Source organism: Mastomys coucha, unplaced genomic scaffold, assembly GCF_008632895.1.
Source record: "Mastomys coucha isolate ucsf_1 unplaced genomic scaffold, UCSF_Mcou_1 pScaffold7, whole genome shotgun sequence".
NCBI lineage: Eukaryota > Metazoa > Chordata > Mammalia > Rodentia > Muridae > Mastomys > Mastomys coucha.
The window spans coordinates 19,023,472-19,051,343 of NW_022196913.1; the positions used below are offsets into that span (position 1 = coordinate 19,023,472).

At 40.2% G+C, this 27,872-nt stretch overlaps 2 protein-coding genes across 3 annotated transcripts; both read left to right on the plus strand.

Annotated features, from left to right (window-relative positions):
- The first annotated feature begins 46 nt into the window (after positions 1–46).
- On the plus strand, positions 47–10,402 carry Psma2 (proteasome 20S subunit alpha 2). Its single transcript, XM_031358766.1, has 8 exons — positions 47–178; positions 2,074–2,150; positions 2,792–2,924; positions 4,447–4,569; positions 5,865–5,946; positions 8,727–8,800; positions 9,906–9,963; positions 10,053–10,402. The coding sequence occupies exons 1-8, from the start codon at positions 138–140 to the stop codon at positions 10,167–10,169; spliced, it is 705 nt and encodes a 234-aa protein (XP_031214626.1). The 5' UTR covers positions 47–137; the 3' UTR covers positions 10,170–10,402.
- Positions 10,403–14,668: 4,266 nt separating this feature from the next.
- On the plus strand, positions 14,669–23,798 carry CUNH7orf25 (chromosome unknown C7orf25 homolog). 2 transcript variants are annotated; one of them, XM_031358764.1, is made up of 3 exons: positions 14,669–15,122; positions 21,957–22,056; positions 22,156–23,798. In XM_031358764.1, exon 3 carries the CDS (start codon positions 22,172–22,174, stop codon positions 23,435–23,437), a length of 1,266 nt encoding a protein of 421 aa, XP_031214624.1. In that variant the 5' UTR covers positions 14,669–15,122; positions 21,957–22,056; positions 22,156–22,171; the 3' UTR covers positions 23,438–23,798. The 2 variants fall into 2 exon arrangements, with proteins under 2 accessions (XP_031214624.1, XP_031214625.1); XM_031358765.1 differs by having other exon boundaries at positions 14,669–15,042.
- Positions 23,799–27,872: the final 4,074 nt, after the last annotated feature.

A 27,872-nucleotide genomic window follows, 5' to 3' on the forward strand; every position in this document is an offset into this window, starting at 1 on the left:
TGGGATCCCAAAACTCCAACTTCCAGCTGCCCCTGGGCGCATCTGACTCTCCTCCAATCAGAGAAAAGAGAAAAAAAATTAAAGGAAGCAGGCTTCCTGCGCATGTGCGTGGCTGTGTTCCGACTTTCCGGGTAAAGATGGCAGAGCGCGGTTACAGCTTCTCGCTGACTACATTCAGGTACCCGGGGGACCCCAGGTTCCATGCGTCGCAGATCACAGGAGCGCCCCAGACATGGTTCCGTGTGTCGGATCTGGCTGATGTCTGCGTAGGCGTGCGTGGTGATGGAGCTGGACTCGTAGCTTTGCAGAGTCATGTTTGGTGCCAGGCCTGGGCCCTGCCTGAGTCCCGCGGTGTTGGAGGCTGAGGGACTGGAGGCCCCCAGCCGAGCGCTGGCTCTCCCTCTCTAGAACAGAAAAAGGGTGCTTTGAGATAGTCTGCTTTCAGCTGGCCTGTTCAGGCCCAGGATTTCTTTACTGGCCCAGCTAGGCCTGAACGAGAGCTTCGGAAACCCTGACTCTTTATGGGACGCGTGAGACGTCCTTTTTTCTTTTGGGAAATCCTTATTTACTGTTAAATCGTAGTTTTAGTCTCCGTTTAGCAACAATGTGCTTTGAAGCTCACACTGCTTTCGGTTTCGCCTGTGCTCCCGTAGAAGCTTAAAGAAGTACAAAATGAAAGAGCTGATTTCAAGTTTTCGTGGCGCACGCAAACTGATAAGCTCTATGTTTTGCTTGATCCATTAAAAAATTGCTTTAAAACGAATTTAGACCCTTATATTTTGGGAGAAAGAGTTAAAGAGTTAAATATATTTTCTCAAAGTGCAGTTAAGGGAAACTATTGTCCCTGTTTAAGAAAAATCATCTAGGATGAACTTAGACAAAGGACTGTGTTTTGACCATTTTCTTAAGGACTGACAACTGAAGGCAGCCAGGATCTACTTGTTGAATATAACTGTAACTAGTAGTGGTTTTCCATTACCATCTATGTGTGATGAGTTATAGATGAGCCTAGACAATTGAACCTTTTCAAGGTTGTCCACGAGTAGCTAAGTCAGTAATTAAACCTTGTTGGTTTTGAAAACAGCAATTAGTATACTTTTTGTTACAATATATTATCTTTTGAGAATTGCCCTTTACAGTTTCAAATAAGAAGTGAGTTAATGTTTTTGTTTTGGAGTCTTTGAATGAATTCCATTAAATTCCTTAGCAAATGATTACATTATATAATTGACCGAGACTAAACTTTGCATGGTAGTTACTTATATTTGTAAACAAACTAAATATGGTCCTGAGTGGTTTCATTATAGCTGAGACAAATGGACATAGATCATGAGGGACTGATTTTTTTAAATTATTATTATTTAATTTCTTTTTGTGACAGAATTTTTGGTATCCCAGGCTGACTGAAATGGCCAGTAACTAAGGATGGCTTTCAGCTTGTTCTTCTGCCCCCGCTTCCTCTGTGATGGGATTTTAGTAGTACATTCCCATACCTTATTTATGCTGTGTCATGCATTCTAGGCAAGCATTGTAGCATAGGAGCTACATCCTCAGTCCTTGAATCTTTTCTAACAAACATCTGAATGTTTTCACAAACAGATTTCTTTATTATAACAGCCTTTAAAAAAAAAAAACACGATAAGGTTTAGCTAGCAGCTTATATTTGTCGAAGAATGGTAGATGAATAAAAGAAATAGGTGTCTACTGATGTGAGTTCTACCAGATGTGTTCTTGGGGATTTTATTGAAAGAGGCAGTGGGATACTGGGATTCATGAGTACGGAGCTGCTCGATTACTCGATATACTTGCCTGAAGTGAACAGAGGCAGTAGGACTGCTTTGCTAACCAGAGATGGGGAAAACTAGCAACAAAATACAGGAAAGAGATGGTGCCCATTCAAGACTTGGACTAATTCCAAGGCTGGTAAGCTTAGTTTCAAAACACCTTCAGGGTAGATTTGAAAGGCCAGAAGGTTTGATTAGTGAGGTTTTAGCCTCCACTTTCCTCCTGTCAGGTGTGCCTGTAATACTTGAGAATCTGTGAATAGAGAGAATGCCTTTGTTTCTTTTGCAGCCCATCTGGTAAGCTTGTCCAGATTGAATATGCTTTGGCTGCTGTAGCTGGAGGGGCCCCTTCAGTGGGAATTAAAGGTAATTCAGTGTTTCCTTCTCTTCAGATGCTTGCTAACAGTTACTGAAATAGATGTGTGTGCAGAATCCTTAAACAGTCTTTTTGTAGTTTAGAGAATTTTGAAGTTAAAAAAAAATAACATTCCGAAATAGATGTTGAGTACATAATTCTTATTGATCTTTTTGTTAAAGAGTTTTGAAGTTTCAAGAAAATAGCATTCAGCACAGTAACAGCAAATACAGCCTTTTAATCTATTGTGATAATTCATAAGTAGTCTTTTTTTTTTTTCAGCAAACTACTGTTTTCATTGATTCTATTTTTCTCTGGAGTTATATTTTCTTTATAATAATTATAAAACATCTGAAGATAAAATTATTGTATGTTCTAGTATCCTTAGAGAAATTTCTTATTATTTGTATTAGAAGCATTAACTAGATTAAAATTAATAAACCTGGAAATATTGAGAGAGACTGGATAATACCTGCAGCTATGGGATTTTTTATTTTTTTCATTTTTATTTTTTTTTTTTGGTATTTGTATAAGAATCCAGAAAAAGGCTTTATAATCTAGAGAAGGCAACAAATTTGAATTTAATGCATCTGTAAGTAGAATGCTAATGAAGAATACATTATAATATTAATTTCTTTTTCTTCCTTTTAAGCTGCAAATGGTGTAGTATTAGCAACTGAGAAAAAACAGAAATCCATCCTGTATGATGAAAGGAGTGTACACAAGGTGGAGCCCATAACCAAACACATTGGTTTGGTATATAGTGGCATGGGCCCAGATTACAGGTATGATACACTGTTGACGATGGTTTCTCATTATGCCATCCTAATTCTTCTTTGGTTTCACAGTCATGGCATCCTGACGATAGCTAAGTTTTATTTGCCTAGAATGGTTGGTTACTTTATGGAGGTTGATCTTGTGATACATGGTTGTAAAATAGGTGATTAATTAATTACAGGCCTTTCTTACCTGTTTTTTCTCATCACTATCTCATTTCCTCCATCCAAGGACTCAGTAGGAAGGGTTTTGGTGTTTTAAAGCACTTTAAAAATGATTGAATGCATTCATACTTTAATAATATATTGTTACAGTGATTTGGGCAACAAGAAAAAGCATGGGCCGTGTAGAGTTAACATTATTCTCTTTATATCTGCTTTTCTCAAAGGGATAACTGTAAGGTCACTGAAGACTTCTGGGTGCTTACTAGACGTATTAGACTAGTTTACAGGCTGTGGTCTGGGCACTCCACCGGTGGCAGAAACACAAGACTGCATGTCTCAGCAGACCAGTCTAATGCTGGAGTTCTGAGGGATTCCTGGAGGCTGCTGTTCTTCAGTCTGCCTTGGAGTCCTGAAGAAGTTGTGTTTAATACAGGCAGCAGCAACAGCATAGACGTTACCCTGCTAGAGTAAGGCAGGGAGCCTAAAGGAGTTTCCTTCTGTGACCTTTCTATCTGGGTTGCCACCAGAAAGTTTAGCCCAGAATTAGTGTGGATCTTCCTGCTTCAAATAATCTAATTTTTAAAAAGTCCTTACAGGAGCTCGGATCCCTGTTAATTGAGTTATAGTTATGCTGACCACCAGGATTAACCATCACAGTAGTAGGATTTCATGCCTTATGTAAACAGTAGTTTCTTACTTTTTTTTTTTTTTTTTTAAATCTCTGAAGTCTATTCTGAATTATAGGCAAAAAAGGTAGAGTACAGGAAAGACAGAGGCTGTGACAAAAATGCCTAGACTTATATGTCTGTATTCATATGCATTTCTGTTTGGGATGGCTGTAGTGTGGTATAAATAGACTGCCCTCAAGACAGGGTCAGTCTAGAAGATGTCACAGAGGGAGACACAAAGCTCACTTTGATAAATAAATCTGTTAACCTTAATACAGTGTGTGGATGTTTCACCTGCATGCGTGTCTGCATCATGTGCATGCAGTGCCTCCAGTAGAAAGGAAGAGGAATTGGATCCACTGAAAACAGAGTTAAGATAGTTGTGAGCCACCATGTGGGTGCTGGGTGTTGAACCTGGGTCCTCCATGCTCTTACTGGCTAACCTATCTCTCCAGGTCCCTTAATCTGTTACTAACTGCTCTAGCCCCTGCTTCTCTTTCTGTTGTTTCCTACTGTGATTCTCTAATGTTTCTTTTTCTAAATCCACTAGAATCAGGTGTCAAGAGTGAGGCTAATTCTGAGCTGATGGTTGCTAAAGAGAGACACATGCTAAGTTTGTATCGTATGTTCTTTTAGAAGAAAGTTGTGGGGGAGTTAGTAGAGTGTCAAAACTTTAATTATTTTTTCTATTGGCTTAGAGTACTTGTACACAGAGCTCGGAAACTTGCTCAGCAGTACTATCTTGTCTACCAAGAACCCATTCCCACAGCCCAGCTGGTACAGCGAGTAGCATCTGTGATGCAAGAGTATACCCAGTCGGGGTAAGTCACTTTCATTACTCGAAGAAATGCATTATGAATTTAGGAAGAAGAAAAAAATAGTGTAAGAGAAATCAGGTACATAGAAGTCTTCTTATTCTTTTTGTATTTGCTGAACAAATGAAGAAAATCACTGTGATAGCAATTGTTTCTGGATTTGACTTGAAATAATTTCTTGAGGTAAAATGTGGCACTATGTGGTGATATACACCTGTAAACCTAGTATTCTGAACACCGAGGGAGGTAGATCGCAAAGCCAAGGCAACTTCGGGTTGCATAGTTAGATACTGTCTCAAGAGAAAGAGAAAAGGGAAAACAGTTCTTATCCAACAGCAGACATCTTGATTTTAAGAAAAATCTTTGCCGGTGTTCTTTGTAATCGTTAGTGCTCAGTAATTAGATTTTTAATCTGAAGTAATGGTGAAATATGAAGACAGCAATAACATTTTAATTCCAATATTCTTTTGTTGTTTTAAAACTTATGTACGTATATATTTTATGTATATGGGTGTTTTGTCTTCATGAATGTCTGTGTACACCAGAAGAGGGGATCAGTTCCATGCTGGTCATATGCAGACTGCAGTTAGAGATGGTTGTGAGCTGGTAATTGAACTCAGTACCTCAGGAAAGCAGCCAGGGCTTTTAAATTCTAAGCATCTCTCTACCCCCCAATATTCTTAAATCATACTGTGAATGAAATAGTGTAAAGGTAATTGCTGATACATAAACCTAGTAGGAAAGAGGCATTTATTAAATGTTAGTATGGGCTTCTCCATGCTTGGATAGTCATATCATTATTTATAAGTATGCGCTTTGTCACTTTGTGTTGCTATAACAAAATACCTGAGCCAGGTGTATTTAGTTCATAAGCCTGCAGGTCCAAGGACATGGCTCATAGTTACTGCATGGCCAGAGGTCACACAGTAAGAGGCCCATAGTAGGGTGGCTCACTCCAGAGAAACTAATTCACTTCTACAAGACCAAACATACTCTGAGAAGAAATATTTACCCTTTCCTACGATGGAATCGGAGACCTAGTTTCTCCCACCATGTATCATCCCTTGAAGGTGCAATTTAGTAATTATGTTGCACTGAGAATTAATTTCTGGTGAACTTTTAGGAACTAAACCATTTGATTTGGGTTTACTGCTGTTACTAACAGTAATAAGGATAATTTTTATATTGGTTCATTTAGAAGTTAAAGTTAAGAACTTTAATTCAGTTTACTTGGTAATTACTTTTCTTGTGAGTATATATAAATTCTTACGTTATTGCAAATCATTTTTTTTTTTCTATAGTGGTGTTCGTCCATTTGGTGTTTCTTTACTTATTTGTGGGTGGAATGAGGGACGACCATATTTATTTCAGTCAGATCCATCTGTAAGTATCATTACATATATTTGAAATATTTATTAGAATTGTTTTTTATACACGTAATAAAAGTAGAAACCATAAAACTTTAATATTTAGTAGTATTTTCCTTTTTCTCTTGTTTTTAAAGATTTGATTTTACCTTGAACTATGTGTATTTTTATGTGTCTGTGGTTATATACATGTGACTGACTACAGGTGCCTGTGGAGGACAGAGGAGTCAGATCCCATTGAGGCTGGAGTTAAGGTGCTGGGGCTAACACTGAGGTCCTCTGTAAAAGCAGGATGTGCTCCTATCCCTAAGCCATTTCTCAAGCTCCTTTGCTTTTGTTTTTTTTTTTTTTAAAGAAAGTATAAAGTAGTATACATTTGTTTGTTCATTCATTATTTTTATAGTGCTGTCTTTGATAAGCTCTATGATACATTAGTTTTTACCTTTTTTTGGTCATGTTCATTAGCATGTACTAGAATCCACATGTACTAGTTGTAGTTATTAAATTTCATTAGGTCTTTTGAACTCTGTTACTTTGTGACTCTGTTACCTTGGCAAACACTTCAGTCAGCTGTACAACAGGAGGCCAGTGTTAGAATGTTTGTCATCAGTTTGATAACAACTGGGACTACCTTGAGTATGCCTCTTACAACAATTTATAATCATTTTTTAAATGACCCTAAGCATTTTCCTAACACTTCTGCAGCAAGTATTTATGTGAAGTGATCTCCTTAGCATTGGCAAATATAAAATCAGAATATCTACTCTGAAAAAGTGCTGAAGCTCCAAGATCCTGCAGATTCAAATATTCTCTAAAGATTTAAAATTCTTTCTATAAAAATACAAGCTCATCTATCTCAGCACTATGCAAACTTGCTTCTGTTTTGAATAAAAGCTGTAAGTATATGTACTGTTTTCAGATAGGCTTGTGACTTTCTGTCAGCCAGTATCTTACTGATGTACCCATTTTATATTTACCATGGTTACAATCACCATGAAAGGGGGTGAAAGGAGTGGCAAGTGGGATGTTTAAGACGCCCTATGTGCAGTAGCCACATCTGGGAAAACCAAACATGCATGTAGAGGAAAGCTTACCAGGTGGGTATATCTTTTTAGAGTCAGTATAGAAAAGGACAGCAAAGAGTGAACATAGTCCCAAGGGGCTCTCCTCAGCTGGCTGGGAAGGCAAGACCACAGACCAGCCATTTAGCTTCAGAAGCTCACACATGGCCTCAAAATTGGATTACTTTTGTTTTGCCATTTTAATTTGTAAGACAAGATTATAATGCTTTCATCAAGAGGACTTGTAATTATCTAATAAACCGTGAACAAAACTTCACTCCTAAACCTTTAACTTTTTCTTAGGCTTCTCCTCACAGCAAATGCAACAATGTAGAATGAAACTAGATCCACATATCTGCTTTAGAAAAAACAGCTCAGGCAGGGCTAGAGAGATGGCTCCATGGTTAAGAGAACTGTCTGCTCTTCCAGAGGTCCTGAGTTCAATTCTCAGCAACCATATGATGGCTCACAACCATCTGTAATGGGATCTGATGCACTCTTCTGATCTGTCTGAATACAGCTACAGTGTAGTCATATAAATAAATAAAAATAAATAAATAATATTTTTTTAGGAAAAGAAAAAAATAACTCCATGAAGATACCAGTTATTACATAATCACCTTGTAAATTGTTGTAAGAGGCATATTCAAGGTAGTCCCCAATCCAAAATTCATTTAATATTTCTATTTATGAAACTCAAGTCAAAAACCCAATAACAATTTTAAAGTTAAAAAAAGAAAATTCTAACAGTGGCATCTAGGCTGAGGAATGGTGATAGGACAACATTGTCCTTTATTTCTTGTAATTAAATCAGTATGTTTCTATAAAGGTACCACTCCCTGACCTGGAGTAGTTTTGTATCAGTGTTGACTGGTGCTGTGCAGCATGTTGACATAAACAGTATAGAGTGCACAAGCACATTCCGAGTCAAAGATGGAGACATCCCTTAGGTAATGTGGGAGAAAGCTGCCTTAAAACACCTTGGATTCTTTTTTCTTTTTCTTTTTCTTTTTTTTTTTTGACTTTTTCGAGACAGGGTTTCTCTGTGTAGCCCTGGCTGTCCTGGAACTCACTCTGTAGACCAGGCTGGCCTCGAACTCAGAAATCCGCCTGCCTCTGCCTCCCAAGTGCTGGGATTAAAGGTGTGAGCTACTACTGCCCGGCCACCTTGGATTCTTTACACATTGATTTTGAGCGAATTTTTGATTGTAAAATATTTAGAAACCTTTCAACTGTTGCCAAATTTTTCATGACCCCATTAAAAATATTCAAAGGTTTTGATACTTTTAATAAAAATCCATCTCTATTCAGTAAAGATGATAAGGGGTCCCTAGGTTTCAGAATAATGTGATACAGTTTAGATGCATTCACTCCATTAAGCTAAGATACTATTTTTGATATTTTACTTTAATACCTACTTTTGTTTATCTTGCTTTAAAAGTATATAATAATTGCACTAACTCATTGTTATGTGATAAGGTTTGACATGCGTATATGTATGTGTATATACATGTGTAAATACCAAAGTAAACCATTATCACAGTCATTAACCTAAGTTTATTCATGACTCTGGTTTTTTGTTCTACAGCCTTTAAACAAAACTTATTCTGTGAAATTGCCATTCAGTTTCAATAAATAATCATGACTTTAGAAGTTAGAGAAGTTAGAGTTAAACACAGATACCAAAGTAATACAGTTGTGTGAATGTTTGAAAATGTCTGTCTCTCCTGATTAGGGAGCTTACTTTGCCTGGAAGGCCACAGCAATGGGGAAGAACTATGTGAATGGGAAAACGTTCCTTGAGAAAAGGTAGGCCTCCCAGGATCAGATTCCAGGGTAGACTGATCATAGGAGTTCCAGAACTCTTTGAATGAGTAATCGCCTGGTTCTAACAAGTTCATTGCGTCACTATATATTTGAGTTTTGCTAGAAATAAAAGCAAAAACATCCTAATATCTTGTTTTCTTAGTCAGTGAAGTTAGTGGTAATAGTATATTATTTTCCAACAATAATAGTTCAATTGTTTCATTTTTTAAAATATTTATTTGGAGTTGTAGGAATAGTTGACAGAATTTGTCCATGTACCCCGGGCTCTTAAACTTGCCACCCAGACCGTGTTGGTGTCTGACTCACAAGGTTCCAGCTGATTCTGCTTGCTCACGCTTGCAATTCCAGCAGTTGTGAGGATAAGGCAGGAGCATTGCTATAAGTTAAGGCCGGCCTGGCTATAGAGTGGGCTCTGGTCCGGGCTGTGCTACAGAGTTAGGACCTGTTTCAAGCAAAACAAAAATTGTGGTATTGAGCAGATCACATGATGTACGTATTTGCTAAAGTAAGAATGAAGCGCTGTGTAGTATTTGCTATCAGTGCGGACCACAAGCCACTGTTACGTATTTGTAGTGATATTCTGAATTCAGTGTGCTCACTGTACTCCAGAAGTCTCTGGTGTTGTGGACCGAGTATTTTGTAGCTGCGGTGTTAACACATCATGCTTCTCTCTATGGTTTTCATGTAACATTCATGTTAAGGTTATTAAGATCTTAGACTTTTAATCAATTTGTAACCCCAATCTTGATGATGAAGCACATTAACTTTTACCAATTAATGAGTCTCCTGCATGTTGTGTCGTCACTTACAATAACATGAGTTTAGCAACAGTTTGATTGTAGTATTCTAAAACATAAGTGCATTGTTATAATGAAGTTTTTCATGGTGTTAGAAGTTCAGTAGCAAGTGTCTTTATTATTGGGGGATAGCAGTCTCATTGACATGGTTAGGGGATGCCTTTATGACTTACAGTTTTTAGGAGGGTTAGATTTTTAAAGAAGATTTCATGTTTTTTTCTGCCCTTTTATTTAAAATAACCGTGAAGAGTCTAAACAGTGCTATAATGTTTTTCAATCTTTCTCATTAGATATAATGAAGACCTAGAACTGGAAGATGCCATTCATACAGCCATCTTAACCCTAAAGGTTAGCTCAGTATCCACCAACTAGATTTCAAATGTTTTTTCTAGTGAACTGCTTGTGAAATTGACCATTTTCCTTCCCTTCTCAATTAGGAAAGCTTTGAAGGACAGATGACAGAAGATAACATAGAAGTTGGGATCTGCAATGAAGCTGGCTTTAGGAGGCTCACTCCAACTGAAGTGAGGGATTACTTGGCTGCTATTGCATAATGACGATGTGCCCGAACAACAAGATCTCACACACTCTGCTTTTTCATGTTTAAAGTATGTTTTGTTTGTGCAGACTAATTTCTACATGGTTTAATGGATTCATACTTTAAAAATAATCATAATAAACCGTTAAAACCAATTTTTAGTTTTTAAGAGTAAAGTTTACATATACTTCTTTCCTACTTTATCATAGTTGACTTTTGGAAATTACACTGCAAATTAAATGGTAAAATCACTCTGATTTTCATATATTTTCTTTATTAGATCTCATTGTCCCTTTTACTACCAAATATACCTGTTTCCATAAAAGACAATTTTGGTTTTTAATATAGGTCATGGCTTTTGGAACTGGAAGAGTCTATACTTTGAAAAATTCATGAAATGGGCTAGGAATGTTTCAGGCTCCTTTTGGATGTGGTTCAGCTAGGCCTTGGAGCATTCTGCAGTTGTACTATAGCAGTGGAGTGTCAAACACAATTGGTCTCCTCTAGGAGACATGTGGGAAAATTAATCATGGTGTGCTAGATCCGGTTGGTTTTTGCATCTCATGGAGGTAAACTGTTTTAAAAGGATTATGGTAGAACTTTTCTTAACTTAAGGGTAAATATAAATAGTGGTACTATAACTAAGGTCAGAGCTGCATCTCCCTCATTAATGAGAGAAGGGCCTTCACTGTAAACAAGTCCTTAGAAGCAAACAAGTAGTTGGGGCATTTAAACCCATTTTCTTTGTGAAAGTATGGTGCATGATTTTAATTGGATTTCCCCTAGGCATCTTAGGATAAAAGGTACTTGTACAGAGTACACTGTTTTTGAATGTTATTATCAATATGAGGAAGTAGGCATTTCTGTAGTTTAAATGTAATTGAAAAGATTTTGATCAACATTACATAAAATTTAGAAATAGCTTTATTTTAGAATATTTTTTGACAAGATATACTGTTTTGCTACTTACTATCATAGTACATCCATATCTTACTAAGAGGAGGCAGTAACATTTGAAGACATGAGAAGGTGACCCCTTGACCTAGAGTTATTCGTGCATTTATTGTATATCTGGGGTGTGTGTATGAGCTCATGTGTTTACGTGGGTACCAGTGATCTGGAGGCTAGAGATTGGCGTTAGGTGCCTTCTGTACCTAATACACTGAGACAGGGTCTATCACTTGAACACAGAGCTTGCCTGATGAGTAACTAGTCTAGCTAGTGTGCTCTGGAGATCCTGTCTCTGCCTTCTGCGTGCTGGGTCTAAAAGGCTGCCCCAGATTTGTCTGGGTGTTCTGTATCTGTACTCCAGTTCTCTCATGTTCGCACTGCAGGTGCTTTAGTTGAGGAGCCTTCTCTGCAGTGCCTGTCCTTCTATTAAGATGTGTGTGGAGGAACTAGAGAGATGGCTTTCTGGTGGAGAGCAGTTGTTGCTCTTGTAGAGAATTTGGGTTTAGTTCCAAATACCCACATGATGGCTCATAACCATCTATAGCTCCAATTTCAGAGGAGCTGAAACCCTCTTCTTAACCTTTGTGGGTATCAGGTAAGTACATATTCACAGACATAGATGCAGATAAAACACAAAATATTAAAAAAAGTTATTAAAGGTGTCTTGAGTATTATTAATAATCTTCTCTAGATACACCTTGGTGTATTTGAGCCCAGCATAAGACTTTTTTTAATTATCTGACTGCAAAGAAATTAGTACAGTGGTTCTCAGTCTGTAGGTTGCAGCCCCATTGAGGGTTTAAATGTCTCTTTTATAGGGGTCTTCTAACCTTTGGGGAAACATATTTACATTATGATTCATAACAGCAGAATTACAGTTGGGGCTGGAGAGATGGCTCAATGGTTACGAGTTCTGACTGTTCTTCCAGAGGTCCTGAGTTCAATTCCCAGCAACCACATGGTGGCTCACAACCACCTGTAATGGGATCTGATGCCTTCTTCTGGTGTGTCTGAAGACAGCTACAGTGTACTCATAAATAAAATAAACCTTTTTAAAAAAAGCTTAAAAAAAAACCCCAAATTACAGCTAAGTAGCAACAAAAAATAATTAGGAAAGTTGACAACCAGTAACTTTAAAAGGTTTCTCTCCCACTTTGTACGTGTGTTTTGTGTGTGTGTGTAAATTTGATGTTGTTGAAAAGGCTGGGATTTCTGTTAGCTGCTATTTAATTTGTTTAAACCTGATGTTCAATATTAAAAAAACAAAACACAACAGAGGGTGCTGCGTGGTGGTTGCACAGGCCTTTAACCCCAGCACTTGGGAAGCAGAGGTAGGTGGGTCTGAGTTCAATGCCAGCTCAGTCTGCAGAGTTCCAGAACAAGCGCTAAATAGAGGAAACCCTGGCTCTCAAAACGAGACACCCAGAAGAATGTCAACATTTATAAATCAAAGAGGAAAGCAAAGGTATATAAAGTTAAGAGGAGGAAAGCGCAAACTGCAGTGGAAGCATGCAGGGTCAGCTATGTTCTGCCTCTAAGTGGAAAGCTGCCTATAGCTCCACTCCCTTTGTTCACAAGACTGAACAAAATTCTTGTCATTGACCTGGAAACTAATCTGTTCCCTTTTTGTCCTAGTTACTTCAGAAACTCATTCTTTGATGTAGGAACTCATTGTATACCTAAACATTCTTAAACTCAAATTATTTTCAGCTGGTGGAATTTAGTTTCTTTTTATCTTGTGTATTATAATGTTTCTAGTGTTCATAGTTTCTTCCAACATTTGGTTGTTTCTGGAAAGCTTTTGTCTCAAATTCCTTATCATAACTTTTGCTTTGCAAAGTTTCTAGCTGAGAAACATGGATGTTCTTGAAGTTTCCATATTGGGGGAGTGGGAGGGAGAGTGAGGATGCTGCTGCTTTATAATGGAGCACTGAGTTCTTTAAGGAATTTTTGTATTTTCAGTTGATTATCATAGGTAGAAATTACTCTTGGTACTTGAGCTCACTCACTTTCCAGTCAGTGTTTGCAAGCTTTTCAACTCTCAATCCTAACCTTTGCCTCACTATAAAGAAGAATAAAAGCTGATGCCCAGTGGGAGGGGTTGGTACATTTCTGAGATTAGAATTTTAATTTCCAGTCAGTCCAGTGGTCCCTTTATTAGTTACAGTTCCTGTCAGGGACAAAATCCTTTCCTCTCTGTGGCCTTTGGAATTGTCTTTTGTTTCACAGTGATTTTATTTGCCTTTTGGTGAGTTTTTACTTCCCTGATTTGTGTGTCATCCTCTTGTAGGGGCCATGCTCATGTTGTCTGGATCACTTGGGCTTTAGTTTAAAATGTGCTGCCGAAGGAAGCACGTTTGATAAGTTTCTTCATGGTCATTAGACTGGATGCCCAAGTAGACGCCTATTAAAATTTTTCTTTGTAAATTTTTTAGTATATTTAACTTTTTCCTTTTCCTTTTTTTGATTGTGGACCTAAACTTTTTGTTAACTGAATATCTGATTCTTGCTTTTTGCAGTTTTTCAATCCCTTACTATACTTTCTAGTCCACTGATGTTTAGAATGCGAGGCGCTGCCTTTACTCTGAAGAGCTGTTTCCTGTTTGTGCCTTCAGCCCTTAAATGAAGACATCTTATTTGAGGGCCAAAGTAATCAGTTATTTGAAGGCTCCAGCTACAAGGTACTTCTTAAGAAAACATGCGATTGCATGTGTCTTCTCTGTCCTCCAAATCCAAACAGAAGAAGCTTTGGAAGCATTGAATTTGTGAATGAGTCTGGTACCCACCTATCTTGTAGATTGTGAGTGTCAGATTTCTTTGGAGTTTTTTACTTAGTTTGAAGGGAAAAAGTGTAGGGGATGGGAAATGGAAGATGGGACATTGGAGGAGCAAAGAGGCTGGTGGCCACATTTTAGTCAGAAAAACTTCACACTTCCTAATGGTGCCTATTTTTTGTTGGGCTTTTTTTCTATCTGGCACCTGTTTACCTACATCACCATAAACTTATGTCTGGGGAAGGATGGGGACTGGGCTGGCTGTGCTGGATGGGAGAAAGGACTCTGGTATGTTATTAATGAAATCTTTTTAAGGAATGGTTTTATTTCTGCCCCCCATCTAGACACCTGAAGTTCCAAAGCACTTCTGGAATTTGTGCTTGATAAATCCTGGCAGGAGTTTGAGGCTTTGCTGGAGGCATTTACAGGGGTTGTTTGGGTTTAGATGATTTGCGCTTCAGGGGCAAAATACATCTATCTACCTTTTACTGTAGAACTAAATAAATTAGTTTGTAATGTATTTGGAATAGTGCTGGCTCTAGCACTTTTTTTTTTTTAAGTATATTTAAAGCACCTAATGCGATATTGCTCCTGTCTTGAGATTTTGGTAGTGTGTCTGAGCTGAGTTAACTTCGATCCTTAAAGCAGTGCTTGGGACGAGGAGCAGGATACAAGAAAAACACAACTGAGATCTAATATTTAAAATTAGTTTTGCTTTCTCAAACTTTTTTTTTTCTGGGTAACTTTGAACACACCGCTAAATATCGACAGCCCCTGAAGCTATGCAGTTCTCTGCCCTGTTCGGAAGGACAGCACATTTAAAGGTTCCTTCTATGTAAAGGCCAGGATGATGCAACTAAAAATGCGTCCGAGTGGCATTTGGAACCTGATGGCTCTCGATTTTTATTTTGCTAAAAATATCCAAACCTGAGACCCAAATAAGTTTTAGCATTCAGGACTCAGTGAGATTGAGGACCCAACCCTTGACCCGCCCCGGCTGGCTGGGAGCTCAGGTTTCCGCCGCTTTGGTAGCAGAAGCCGGTTGCCCTCAACAAATATGGTCGCTGCGGTGCCGCCTGGGACTCAAGCTCAAGCTCACCGGGCCGGAACCACGTAATGCCGGAGGCGGGACTCGGCAGGCGGAATGCCTCTCAGCAGAACAAGGTGAGGACTGACTGGTGAGCTGTCCCTGCATACTGCCTCTGTGCTCCCTCGCCATGTGCGCGTGGGGTCTGGCGCTGCTGGTGAGGATCCGGGGACCGAGGGAGTGAGTGGGGAATAGTGGGAGATGGAGAGGGAGGGCATGGGCCGGGTGTCCGGGCAGAAAGGGTCAGTTCTGCGTCTTCCCTACTCTGGCCTCTAAGCAGTAGGCCAGCTGGAGCCTGTTTGATCCGGACTTGTTGGATCAGGCCCAGCAGTGCAGTGCAGGTGGACTTCCCGGGATGGGACCCATACTCACACAGAAGCACTTCACCCCAGGATCTTGCGCCTTGTCATAGTCCAACAGCCAGGCTGGCCACCTGGTGTGGTCTTCTGAGTCCTTCCAGCTTTTCCTTCAGAAGAGGAACAGGAGGCCAGTTGGTCGTCCCCTTTGTTCTATTGAAACATTGACATCACATGCAGAAATCAGACAGTCTTGATTGCTTGACATCTAAACCCTGTGGAAATCAAGAGGCAACTCTTTAAGACTATCTGGGCGTGGCAGTGCTCACCTTTAATCCCAGTATTTGGGAGGCAGAGGAAGGTGGATTTCTGTGAGCTCAGAGCCATTCTGGTATATATATTAAGTTCCAGGACAGCCAGAGATATGTGGAGAAACACAGTCTCAAAACACAAGCAAACAACAACTCCCCTACCCCCCCCCCCAAAAAAAACCCTCAACATACCCAAGAAAACAAAAATCATCTATTGAAAGAGTAAGAAGTGAGAGATCCTAGTATGGCCAGTTTAGGAGAACCTCTTGTTTGTACAGTTTGTGGATTTTTAATGGTAAGCAGTTGTTTTTACATTTAAAAAAATCATTTCTTTGAGAATTTCATATCATATGTTTAGTTCATATTCACTGTTGATGACCCAATTAATCCCATATCCACCCCACACCTCATTCAAGACTGCTTTGTACTATCCAAATAGTCTTGGAACTGCGGTCTTCCACTGAAGAGTGGGAGACATAATAGAGGCTAGACTCCTGGAAAAAACTGTCTTTTCCTCTCTCAGCAGTTCAAAATTGTCAGTAGTTGCCTGGGGGATTCCAAGCCCAGTTCCTCTTTCCATGCTGGCTTAGGCTTGCACAGGCTTGGTGCATGTTGTGTCCAGAAGAGATTTCATTGTAGTCTACCACCTCTGGGTGGGTCTTACCTTTTTTATTTTCACGATCCCTAAGCCTTTCGAGAGTCACATGTGTGTATTACGTATGTTCCTTTTAGGACTAAGAGTTATATGTAGTCTCTTAGTCTCTGCACCTTGGCCATTTGTAGGTATCAATAACTGTGTTAATAACCATGTACTGTAATAGAAGCCTCTCAGATAAGGGCTGAGAAATACATTCATCTATGGGTATTATAATAATAAGTCAGTTTTACACTGTCTATCTAGCAGCCTAAAGTGGTAAGTTTTCCCCTAGGGCCAATGACTTCCCTAGCATAGGTTCTTAGCCTAATAATGATGCCAAATGTGCATTTCATCCTGTGGGGTGGCACTTCAATCCAAATGTTGTGTTTATAAAAAGATGAGGAGGAATGTGTTTGTTGAATGTATAGTCAGGTATGGGGGAAGGGGGTGCCTCCATGGGCCCATGCTGAGGTATCTCTTCCCCTTGAGGGACCAGTCACTGGTATAGTATAGAATAGAGTTTATTCAGGCCATGGGGAAGGGAGTTGAGAGGGTAGTAGAGGCAGAGAAAGGCAGAGAGAGAGAGAGAGAGAGAGAGAGAGAGAGAGAGAGAGAGAGAGAGAGAGAGAGAGAGAGAGAGAGAGAGAGAGGCAGAGAGACAGAGAGAGGAAGAAGAAGAGGAAGAAGAAGAAGAAGAAGAAAAGAAGAGGAAGAAGAAGAAGAGGAAGAGAGGGGTAGAGGACGGCCATGAGCATGTGGAGAGAGGGGAGAGGAATGGGGAGAGAAGGGGACTAGATGACAGAGGAAGAGCAAGAGAGAGTAGAGGGGTCAAGCAGCCTCTTTTATAGTGAGTCAGGCATACCTGGCCCTTTCCAGGTAACTGGGGCTGCACTTAGACAGAATGCTCACACCAGCCATAAAGCGACTGGTTGCTCCCATAATACTTGTGCTGCCATTGTATTGATGGGCATGTCTTGCCAGCCAGTCCTATCTGTAACTCCACGGACTCATAGCTAGATATCAGTGGATATTGCTTTTCTCCTCTGTTAGCTGGCGTAATAACTTGAAGAACTATGAAAATTAGCCAGTAAAGGTGAAACTTCTAGGTCTGTACGAGCTCTATTTCTCCATGTCCTGGGACTCAAATTGGTGTTTCTAGCAATAGGGTCTTACCCATCAAGTTCTAGATGGATTGGCAGCACCACCTTATGCTTGGATATCTATAGAGCCTCACTGGCCAACAACTCCAAAAGATAATCCATTTCTGACACTGAGATTTTTATTTGTTAGCCTTTTATCTAGTAGGGACATTGTTTTGCTCTGTTGTAAGGTAGTTCCATCTTAGTTCTTGGGGGCTATGTGTGTGTGTGTGTGTGTGTGTGTGTGTGTGTGTGTGTGTGTGTGTGTTTTGAGAGGTCTTTGGTGTAATTTTTCCTTCCTATCCTTCCTCCTCTACCAGACACTTCACTCTCACCTCAGTTAACCGTTAGTTCCATTTTCCATTTAACCCTTTCCACCCGTGTGTTCTCTTTCCTCCCTTAAAAGCCCATCTCTGTGGCCCCTTAGTAATGTTCTGATCTCTATGGATATGTTTTCAGTTCTTTATACACTCTAGACACTAACCCTCTGTCAGGTGTATAGATGGTGAATGTTTTCCCCATTCTGTGGGCTGCCTCTTTACTCAGGTAATGGCATTTTTTTTGCTGTGCAGAAACTTTTTTAGTTTCAGGTTTCACTTGTTAATTGTTGTTCTTAACCTCTGCACTATAAAGGTCTTGCTCGGAAAGTCCTTTCCTATGCCAATGACTTCCAATGACTTCTAGTTTGTTTTATGTTTTACTTTTTTCAGCTCTATCAGAGTTAGGATATCAGGTCTTAGGTTGAGGCCCTTGATCCACTTGGAGTTGAGTTATGGGTAAGATGAGAAATGAGAATCTGGTTTCTTTCTCCAACATTAGCTGTTCAAATTGACCAGCACCATTTCTTGAAGCTGCTTTATTTTCTCAGTGTGTATTGTTTACTTGTCAAAAACCAAATGGCTTGAGGAGTTCATATATGGGTCTTTATTTTCCATTGATCAATGAGGCTTTTGTTGTTGTTGTTGTTTTGTTTATTTTTTTATTTTGTTTTAGATAATACTATGCTGTCATTATTACTATAGGTCTTGTCCTAGTTAGGGTTTTACTGCTGTGAACAGACACCATGACCAAGGCAACTCTTATAAGGACAACATTTAATTGGGTCTGGCTTACAGCTTCAGAGGTTCAGTCCATTATCATCGAGGCAGGCACAGTGCAAGAGGAGCTGAGAGTTCTATACCTTCATCTCTAGGCTGCTAGCAGACTACTGGCTTCCAGGCAGCAAGAATGAGAATCTCATAACCCACACCCACAGTGACACACCATTCCAACAGGGCCACACCTTCTAATATTGCCATTCTCTGGACCAAGCATATACAAATCATCACATTCCACTCCTTGGCCCCCCATAGGCTTGTCCAAACATATGAGTCTATGGAGGCCATACCTAAACATAACATAATGCAAAAGTACACTTAGTCCAACTTCAAAAGTCCCCATAGGCTATAGCAGTCTCAACAGTGTTAAAAGCCCAAAGTTCAAAGTCTCTTCTGAAATTCATCCACTCAGTTAACTGTAATCCCCAGAGCAAGACAGGAAACCAGCTGGGCAAACTCCAAATTCTGCATCTCCATTTCTGATGTCAATGCAATCTTCAGATCTCCAACTCCTTTTTTATCTTTGTTGACTGTAACAGACTTCTTTCTCCTGGGCTGGTTGCACTCCTTGTTAGCAGCTTTCCTCAGCAGATAGACCATGGGCCTGGCATCTTGAACATCTTGGAATCTCCAAGGCAACTTCAAGGTTACACCTTCTTGTTTCAGTGTCTGAGATCCACACATAATCTGGGCTGCTCCAAAAGGCTATGTCACTTTTCCAGCTCTGCCCTCTGTAGCACTCTAAGCTCAGGTTAATCCACCAATAACTAGGTATAGTTATTAGTTTGGGTCTAATGCCCCTCCCTAGAGAGAGGTGGTCTTGTTATGGGGATGGGTATAGTTAGAGGCATGAGTCTGGTGTCTGCCTACTGCTGCTTGGAGGAGCTGGAACATGGCCCATTTGTTCTATTACATTATCACTAGCTTTCTATTTTCCAACTCCTTCACTGCCAAAGCTTGGCTGTCCTGGATCTTGCTCTGTAAATTGACCTTGAACTCAGAGATCTGCATGCCTGTTCCCTGGAATTAAAAGTGTATACTACCAGCCTGGATTTAAGCTTTTTTTTTTTCCACCTAGAACTCATTCTGTCTCAGGCTGGCCTTGAACTCAGGTTTGGCTTATCTTCTGAGATTAAAGGTGTGTACCACTATGCCTAGATAATAAATTTAGCTGGGTAGGATCTTGCTCCAAAGTCTGACTCCCTTAGTCTGCTATCTCCTAGAACACAGGATTCAGCTCCATTCCACTTCCTGTTTTCCCTGTAATACTAGAAACATTTATTTTATGTTTTTCCTTTCTCAGCATGCTATGCTTGTTTAAAATGCTCTTCAAGAGACTTAACCAGAGAACTAAGTCTATAATGGGTGTTTCTGAGACTTCCTTTGTCAATGCAATTAATCTGAGTCTCTTCACCTTAGTCTCAGGCAGATTCTTCAGACAAGGGCAAAAAGTAGCCAGGTTCTTCAACAATACCACAAAAACGGTCTCTAGGCTACATATTGACATTCTCCATTGAAACCTCTTGGGCCAGGTCCACACAATTCAAATCACTCTCAGTAACAAAGTCTTCCATATTCCTACTAAGTCCCACTTAAAGCATTCCATTGGTTTCCAAATTCAAAGTCCCCAAATCCACATTCTTTCCAAACAAAAGCATGGTCAGGCCTATCATAGCAATACCCCAGTCCCGGGTACTAACTTCTGTCCTAGTTAGGGTTTTACTGCTGTGAACAGACACCATGACCAAGGCAACTCTTATAAGGACAACATTTAATTGGGGCTGGCTTACAGGCCAAAGGTTCTGTCTATTATCATCAAGGTGGGAAGATGGCAGGCACAGTGCAAGAGGAGCTCAGAGTTCTACATTTTCATCTGAAGGCTGCTAGCAGACTACTAGCTTCCAGGCAAGAATGAGGATCTTATAACCCACACCCACAGTGACACACCTACTCCAACAGGGCCACACCTTCTAATATTGCCATTCCCTGGGCCAAGCATACACAAACCATCACAGGTCTGTAGTGTAACTTGTTGAAATCCGAGATGGTACCTTCAGCCATTCTTTGTTGCTTAGGATTGTTTTCATATTCTGGGCTTTTTGCAGTTCCATATGAAATTTAAGATTATTTTATCAAGTTCTGTAAAGAATTGTTTTGGCAAGCTGATGGGGAGTGTATTGAATATAAGTAGTTTGCTGTTGGTAGGATAGTCATTTTCACAATATTAATCCCACCAACTTTTGATGGTCTTTCCAACTTCTGGTATCTTCAATATCTTTCTTCATTGTTGAAACTTTTTTTTGTTTATTTAACTAAAAAATTTTTTTCATACAGTCTATTTTCATCATAGTCTTTCCCATTGCAGATATGCTTTCCCTCCACTCCCATCTAACTTCACCATCTCTCAAAACAACAAAAACAAAGAAAACAGAAAACATGGTGGGTGTTTTGTGTTGGTCAACTCTTCCTGAGCTTGCCTTGGAGTTTGATATACAAAGTGTCACTCCATTGAAGAAAACAGACATTCCCTCTCCCAGCAGAAACAAATTGCAAATAGCTTCTTGCTAAGGAGTGGAGCTTAGTGCTCACTCCCCTTCTCCAGGCCAAGGTGGTTTGTTTTTTTCTGGTTTGATTTTATGTAGGTCTTGTGTGTATTTTCACACTCTGTACTGATAGAGGATAGGATTAGAGATATAGTCAACCTTCTCTAGGAGGTACTCAGTAGTTTTCCTCAAGCAGTGAGTACTGGTGGAATTGGCGGTGTGAGTCTTGGATCCCTCCCCCAAGAGGGGTCTAGAAGACAGGGATTCATGATCCTTTTATGAGTCTCAGGAGGAGGTATAGTTATTGGTTTGGGTCTAATGCCCCTCCGTAGAGAGAGGTGGTCTTGTTATGGGGATGGGTATAGTTGGAGGCATGAGTCTGGTGTCTGCCTAGAAGAGAGACCAGGTGTGTAAATCAGAGGTTTGTTGAGCTAGTGAGGGAAATCTAAGATATTCAGGGAGGAATTGAGGCAAGGGCTTTCAGGGGAATGAATGGGGTTAGTGGCAGGAGTTGCTGGCTCCCTATATGAAAGAGGTATATGGCACAAGATGCTGAAAGGCAGGCGGGACACTTGCTCCTTAGGCAAGTTGCAGGAATGGATGGAGTTGTTGGTGTGGGTCCTTGGGTAGTGGGTTTGCTTGTAGTTGGAGGTACCTTCTGATGTCTGCCTGCAGAGGAGACCAGATGTAGGCAATAGCATGAGTGAAGTTGGCTGGAGTGGGTGGAATTGAGTTGGGGATGGGGCCAGTCCAGGCTCCTGGGGCCAAGGACTTTTGGCAGGGATGGATGTTGGGGTCCCCTAGTTGAAGGAGTGTATGGGCAGCTATTTTAAAACTTTAATCTTGATGTTTGGAATCTTAAAATTTTCAGTAATTGAATATTAAGGCTGATTATTCATTAGACAGAGATACAAAACACATTGCCAAACTCCTGTCTTGTCTTGTTTTGTTTTGTTTTCCTGACATAGGACGTGCTGTGGATCCCATAGTTTAAAGAAGCGAAGGCCTTAACAAGTGTCAGAATCCAGCACACTTCAGGAACAGCTCAAACGTACAGCTGAAGCCCCGGTATGTATTCTCAGTCTTCATAAACATTGTTGCTAGATTGCACTTTCTGATCACCCTAATAGTAGCGGACATTGACATTTGCCTCCTTTTCTACGAAAGGAATAATGCTGTCAGCATGTCTGCATACTCCATGCTCTCTGAAAGAATTGCCATGGCCAAAGAACTGATCAAAAGAGCAGAATCACTTTCTCGGTCAAGAAAAGGGGGCATAGAAGGTGGTGCCAAGCTGTGCAGCAAACTGAAGGCAGAACTGAAATTCTTACAGAAAATAGAGGCCGGGAAAGTAGCTATTAAAGAATCTCATTTACAGAGCACTAACCTAACACACTTGAAAGCCATTGTGGAATCGGCCGAGAACCTGGAAGAAGTTGTTAGTGTCCTTCGAGTCTTCGGCTACACGGATACCTTGGGAGAAAAGCAGACTCTGGTGGTGGATGTCGTAGCAAATGGCGGCCATACTTGGGTCAAAGCCATTGGTCGAAAGGCTGAAGCACTGCATAACATCTGGCTGGGCAGGGGCCAGTACGGCGACAAAAGCATCATTGAGCAGGCCGAAGACTTCCTCCAGGCCAGTCGACAGCAGCCCGTGCAGTACAGCAACCCTCACATTGTCTTTGCATTTTACAACAGTGTCTCCAGCCCCATGGCAGACAAGCTGAAAGATATGGGCATCTCTGTGAGAGGAGATATTGTAGCCGTCAACTCTCTGTCAAATCACCCTGAAGAGTGCCAGCTGAGCGAGAGTGAGTCAGATGACGACGGCCAAGAACTTCTGCGGGTGACTAGAGTAGACCGAGACAATGTACTGGCACGTGTTGCCTTTCCGACAGAGATCAAGGTTGATGTGTGCAAAAAAGTAAATCTGGACATTACTACTTTAATCACATACGTATCTGCCATGAGTTATGGAGGCTGCCATTTCGTCTTCAAAGAAAAAGTACTCACAGAGCAAGCCGAGCAAGAGAGGAAAGAGCGGGTTCTACCTCAGCTGGAAGCATTTATGAAGGACAAGGAGTTGTTTGCCTGTGAATCTGCCGTCAAGGATTTTCAGTCTATTCTAGATACCTTAGGGGGACCGGGAGAGAGAGAGAGGGCCGCTGTGCTAATTAAACGAATCAGTGTGGTGCCAGACCAGCCTTCCGAGCGTGCCTTGAGACTAGTGGCAAGTTCAAAAATTAATAGCCGTTCCTTAACAATTTTTGGGACAGGAGATACCCTGAAAGCCATCACAATGACTGCTAATAGTGGTTTTGTCAGAGCTGCCAACAATCAGGGTGTTAAATTCAGTGTGTTCATTCATCAGCCTAGAGCACTTACTGAGAGTAAAGAGGCCTTAGCCATGCCCTTACCAAAACATCGCACCAGTGATAGTGCACACTAATGCTGTCCTTTAAGTGTTGTCATGGAAATACATTATTTATACTAAAGGCTGGCCTTCCCACCTATATTGGGAGAAAAGAGTTTATAGTAAAGATAATATTTAGAACTGTTTAAGTAGAAATTTTTTGTGTTTCATCTAAGGTCTATAAATTAGAAAAAACCCGAGACAGTCTTATTTATCCCTGTGTTACGTCACAGACTATGTTGTAGCAGGTAAGAACAGAAATACATTTGCATAAGGCTTTTAACTATCTTGTGATGCATTTGCCTCAGTAGGGCTGCAGCCCCCACCACTGGTAATCACATTTCATTGAATATGGCTACATGATTCTTGAATTCATTAAATACCTGGAGAAAACTCTGAGGCCTGTTTTTCATTGTGTTATATTTGTCAGTCGATTAAAGGTGGGAGATATTAGTTATTCCAGACCCTAAAGTCACTGCTTATTATTAGTGGAAAGAAAGTCCTAAAAAATTTAAAACTAAAACTAAGGCTATTAAAAAGTTTAGAAAATAAAGTAAAACTAAAATTCTTACAGAAAATAGAGAAAATTTTTAAATTTCAGAATTTTAAAAACAATTGCTTTGTGCCAGACACCGTCTGGTGGGTCTGTTTATAAAGTTTACAATTCATGTGAAATGAAAGTGAACTTTGATCTGTTGAGTCTCATTTACTTATCAATATACCACTTGTCTTAGCTGGGATTACAATTGCAGCAAGTTGGAAAGGAAAAGAGGGTCTTTTTGTCGTACGTACCCTGAGTCACAGTTGATTGAGGGAAGCCAAGGCAGGAAGTCAAGTTGGGTGGAACCCAAAGGCAGGAGTTAATGCAGAAGCCACGGAAGGGGATGCAGCTTACTGGCTTGTTCCTTCTGGCTTGCTCAGCCTGGTTTCTTACAGAATCCAGGACTACCGGCCCAGTGATGGCACCACTCACAATGAACTGAGTCCTTCCCCATCAACTACTAATGAAGTGCTCCACAGGTGCTATAGCTCAGTCCTATAGAGAGGCATTTTCTCCCTTGAGGTTCTCTTCTCTCACATGACTTTAGGGTGTGTCAGGTCGACATGAAACTAGCCAGCACACCACTGTAAAGGAGAAAGTGTTCCTAAGCTCAACCTAGAACTCTGAAGGTATACATTAATTTGAACAAGTTGAAAATGTGGTTTTGAAAACTCAGATTTTACTTTGAAGTCCCAACAGCCCATTAATTACAAGTATTTGAGTTATTAAAAGCTACCTTTCTAATCCTGTTAGCCTCTAGCAAGTGATAATTAATTGCATCACTCATGAATTGGTGATGGAGATAGTGAATGAGAGCTGCATGCAATTGAAGGTAAGTTCTATGACTACAGTGTACTCCATACTTTATCATTTACAAGAAAACAAATTCACAAAGTGAATATATATTTTCCTATAAACTGGGAATTTGAGAGTAGTGTCTCTATTAAGGAGTTAGTATTGGGATTTGAGTTTGAGTATTAGCAGCCTGACACTGTGCCAGCTTTGCTTGAGTTACAAGAAGGGAAACTCAGGTTCACGAAACAACTTTGAGATGAAGTTTGGTTGTTGGGCTCTAGGAACACAAAAATGGTTGCAAAATTAAATGTAGAGTGGGGCTTCTCTGTGAAGAGCTCACTAAACATATTTCCCTTCGAAAGAGCTGAATTAGGTTTCAAGTTTAGTGTGAGGAAGTATTGTCTAGTTGTAGAAATGAAATTTACACATTTGAGCACCTATTTAAAGGCAGTGGTTTTCAGCCTTTGGGTTGTGACTTCTTAGAGGTGGGGATTGAACCACCCTTTCACTGGGGTCACCTAAGAAGATTAGAAACACATGTATTCACAAAAGTGACAAAATTATACTTATGAAGTAGCAAAGAAAATAATTTTATGGTTGGGGGTCACCACAGCATGAACTGTAATAAGGGCTTGTAACATTAGGAGGGTTGAGAATTACTGATTAAGGGTGTTAAAATATTTAGTGCTATTTAGTACCAAACATGATTAGAATATTTTGCTATGAAACAGCAGGTATTATGAGGAACACTTAGTTTGAATGGAGGTAAAAATCAAAATAGAATGTATTAAATTATATTCAAAATGCTATGCGTATGTAGTAAGGAAGGAATTCTTGGTCTGGGGTCAGAGGTCAAAAGGGACTGATGCTTGTTGCTTTCACAGGTGAAACCCTATAAAGTGTGTAAGTGAGAAAAGTGTGGTCAGAGAGTGTGAATATGAGGACCTGGTAGCAAACCAAGCCAGAGAAATGGAAGTTTTTAAAAGGTAGTCAAGATAGACTTAAGGTCATATCTCTTTTTAAGAAAACAACAGCTGTGGTTTGAAGAAATATATTTTAAGGAAGATGTGGCAATAACTGTGGCCAGAGTAAGAATATTGGGACATAGAGATGCATGCTGTGTTAATAGCATCACTGACTGATATCTCTGGTCGAGTAGGTGGGACTTATGGGTCAGAGAGGGGAAGAGTAGAGTAGAAAAAAGTGTTTTGCTTTTGGACAGGGAGAGCTTGGAGGACAATATGTAGCTGACAAGAGGCCCTGGATTAGATGGCGGATTCTCCAGGATTCCCTACTGGTAGAGTTAAATTTAGAATGACTTTATAAATTGAAGCTAGTTGTTGAGCCCAGTGATTGAGTTACCTGTTAATTCTGAACTGAGTTTGTGTGGTGTTTTCCTTCACTTGGCACCTCAAGTGGGTTCCAGAGAGAAAGGTATGGTGGCAAAACGTGGGTTTGCAAGAAGTGCATCCCAGAGGGCCATGGGAGTTTGGAAGCATGGGGCTCGTGTGGTAACGACCTGCCAGTGGGAACTTAGTGAGATGGGTGGAGAGACTGTGGAGCTCTGGGTTGGAAAGACTCCAGGAGAACAGACCAGTGCCTTGCCAGCGTTAGAGTCTATTGCTTTTGGGTTTGTTCAACCCTCAAAGGAGTCATGAACCACAAGTTGAGAAATGCTGCTCTAAAACCACAATGCACAGTGGCAGTCAACGGGTTGTGAAGAACAGTGACCCACTGTCTCAGCTGTTTTTCCAGGTCATTCTGTTGTAGGTAACAAGTGAAGTCATGCTTAGCAAATAGGCAGTACTTTAAGTAAATCACTAAATAAATCAATAAATCACTAATAATTGGTCGTTTCTACCTTAGTCTTCAGTAAGCAAAAGTAAAAGTATGTTTAAAAAGGCATATTATCTAAAAAGATAACCTAAAAATGTTTTTGGAAAAGTAAAGCAACTTAATTTTAAGTATTCAGAAATGTAACTTGAGCCTGAGGAGTGGAAATTGGGGGGTCAGCAGGTAAAAGTGCTAGCTATGCATGCCTGATACAGTTTGATCCACGAACATAAGCCAGATGTTGCTGTATACACACCTATAATTACAACCCTTCTACAGAAAGATGAGAGGGAGAGATGGGAAAATCACAGACGCTCACAGGCTTTTTATCTTGGAGAACATCTCAGTAACAGAGGCAAAAGGAGAGCCATTGATCCAACAAGGTAGGAGGTGATAACTCATTCCCAGAAGTTGCCCTGTGACCACTACACTTGCACAATGACGTCTTCACACACACACACACACACACATACACACACACACACAAATGAGGTGTGAGGAAAGAGAATAACTTGACTGTGAGAACTTTGAAGAAAATTAATGATGGGTGAATATACTTATTTGGTATTGTGTAGGACTATTCTCCAAGCCAAATCACTGCCATCAAGAGTTCTCATGCTAGCTAGGATTGACGACTGTTGATGTTTTCTCATAGGAGGAAGGAGCAAAGTGAGTCATGGGACCCTCGCCCAAGTATCCATCCACCCCTGTGTGCAATTCACTGCATGCCCTGACTGGATGTAGTCTTGGAGTCTCTGAGAGAGGATGGGGGAGGGGACTTCCTCTATACATCCATGAGGAAGGCATCATTCTTGCTGGGTGCAGGCCTTCTCAGGTTGCTGCTTTAAGATCATCCAAAACTACTGCCCATAACTCCTCACTCATTGCTCTGTAAGTGAGTAAGTAAGTCTAATAAACTCATTGGTTTTCCAAGGTAAACTGGTAAAATCTAAGTTAAGTTTGTCATTGGAACCTTTGTGTGTGTGTGTGTGTGTGTGTGTGTGTGTGTGTGTGTGTGTGTGTGTGTGTGTAGGGGATTGGAGGCATTTTTTTAGTCTTCCTCAAAGTGAAAATTCTTAAAACACATTAAAACATGATTTTCTTAGGAATATGAATTAGAATCAAGGAAGAAATATAAAACCAAGATAAATAACTGAAATCATTTTTTAAAGTAGGTAAGCAGTTTTCTCCCCAAATGACCTGCTTTAGTTAGCTTCATCAAGTAAGTTTTTAGTTTTAAATATCAAGTGACTCCTGCTTTAAAAGTAATATGGTACACATCTTAAATGAGGCTACAGTAGC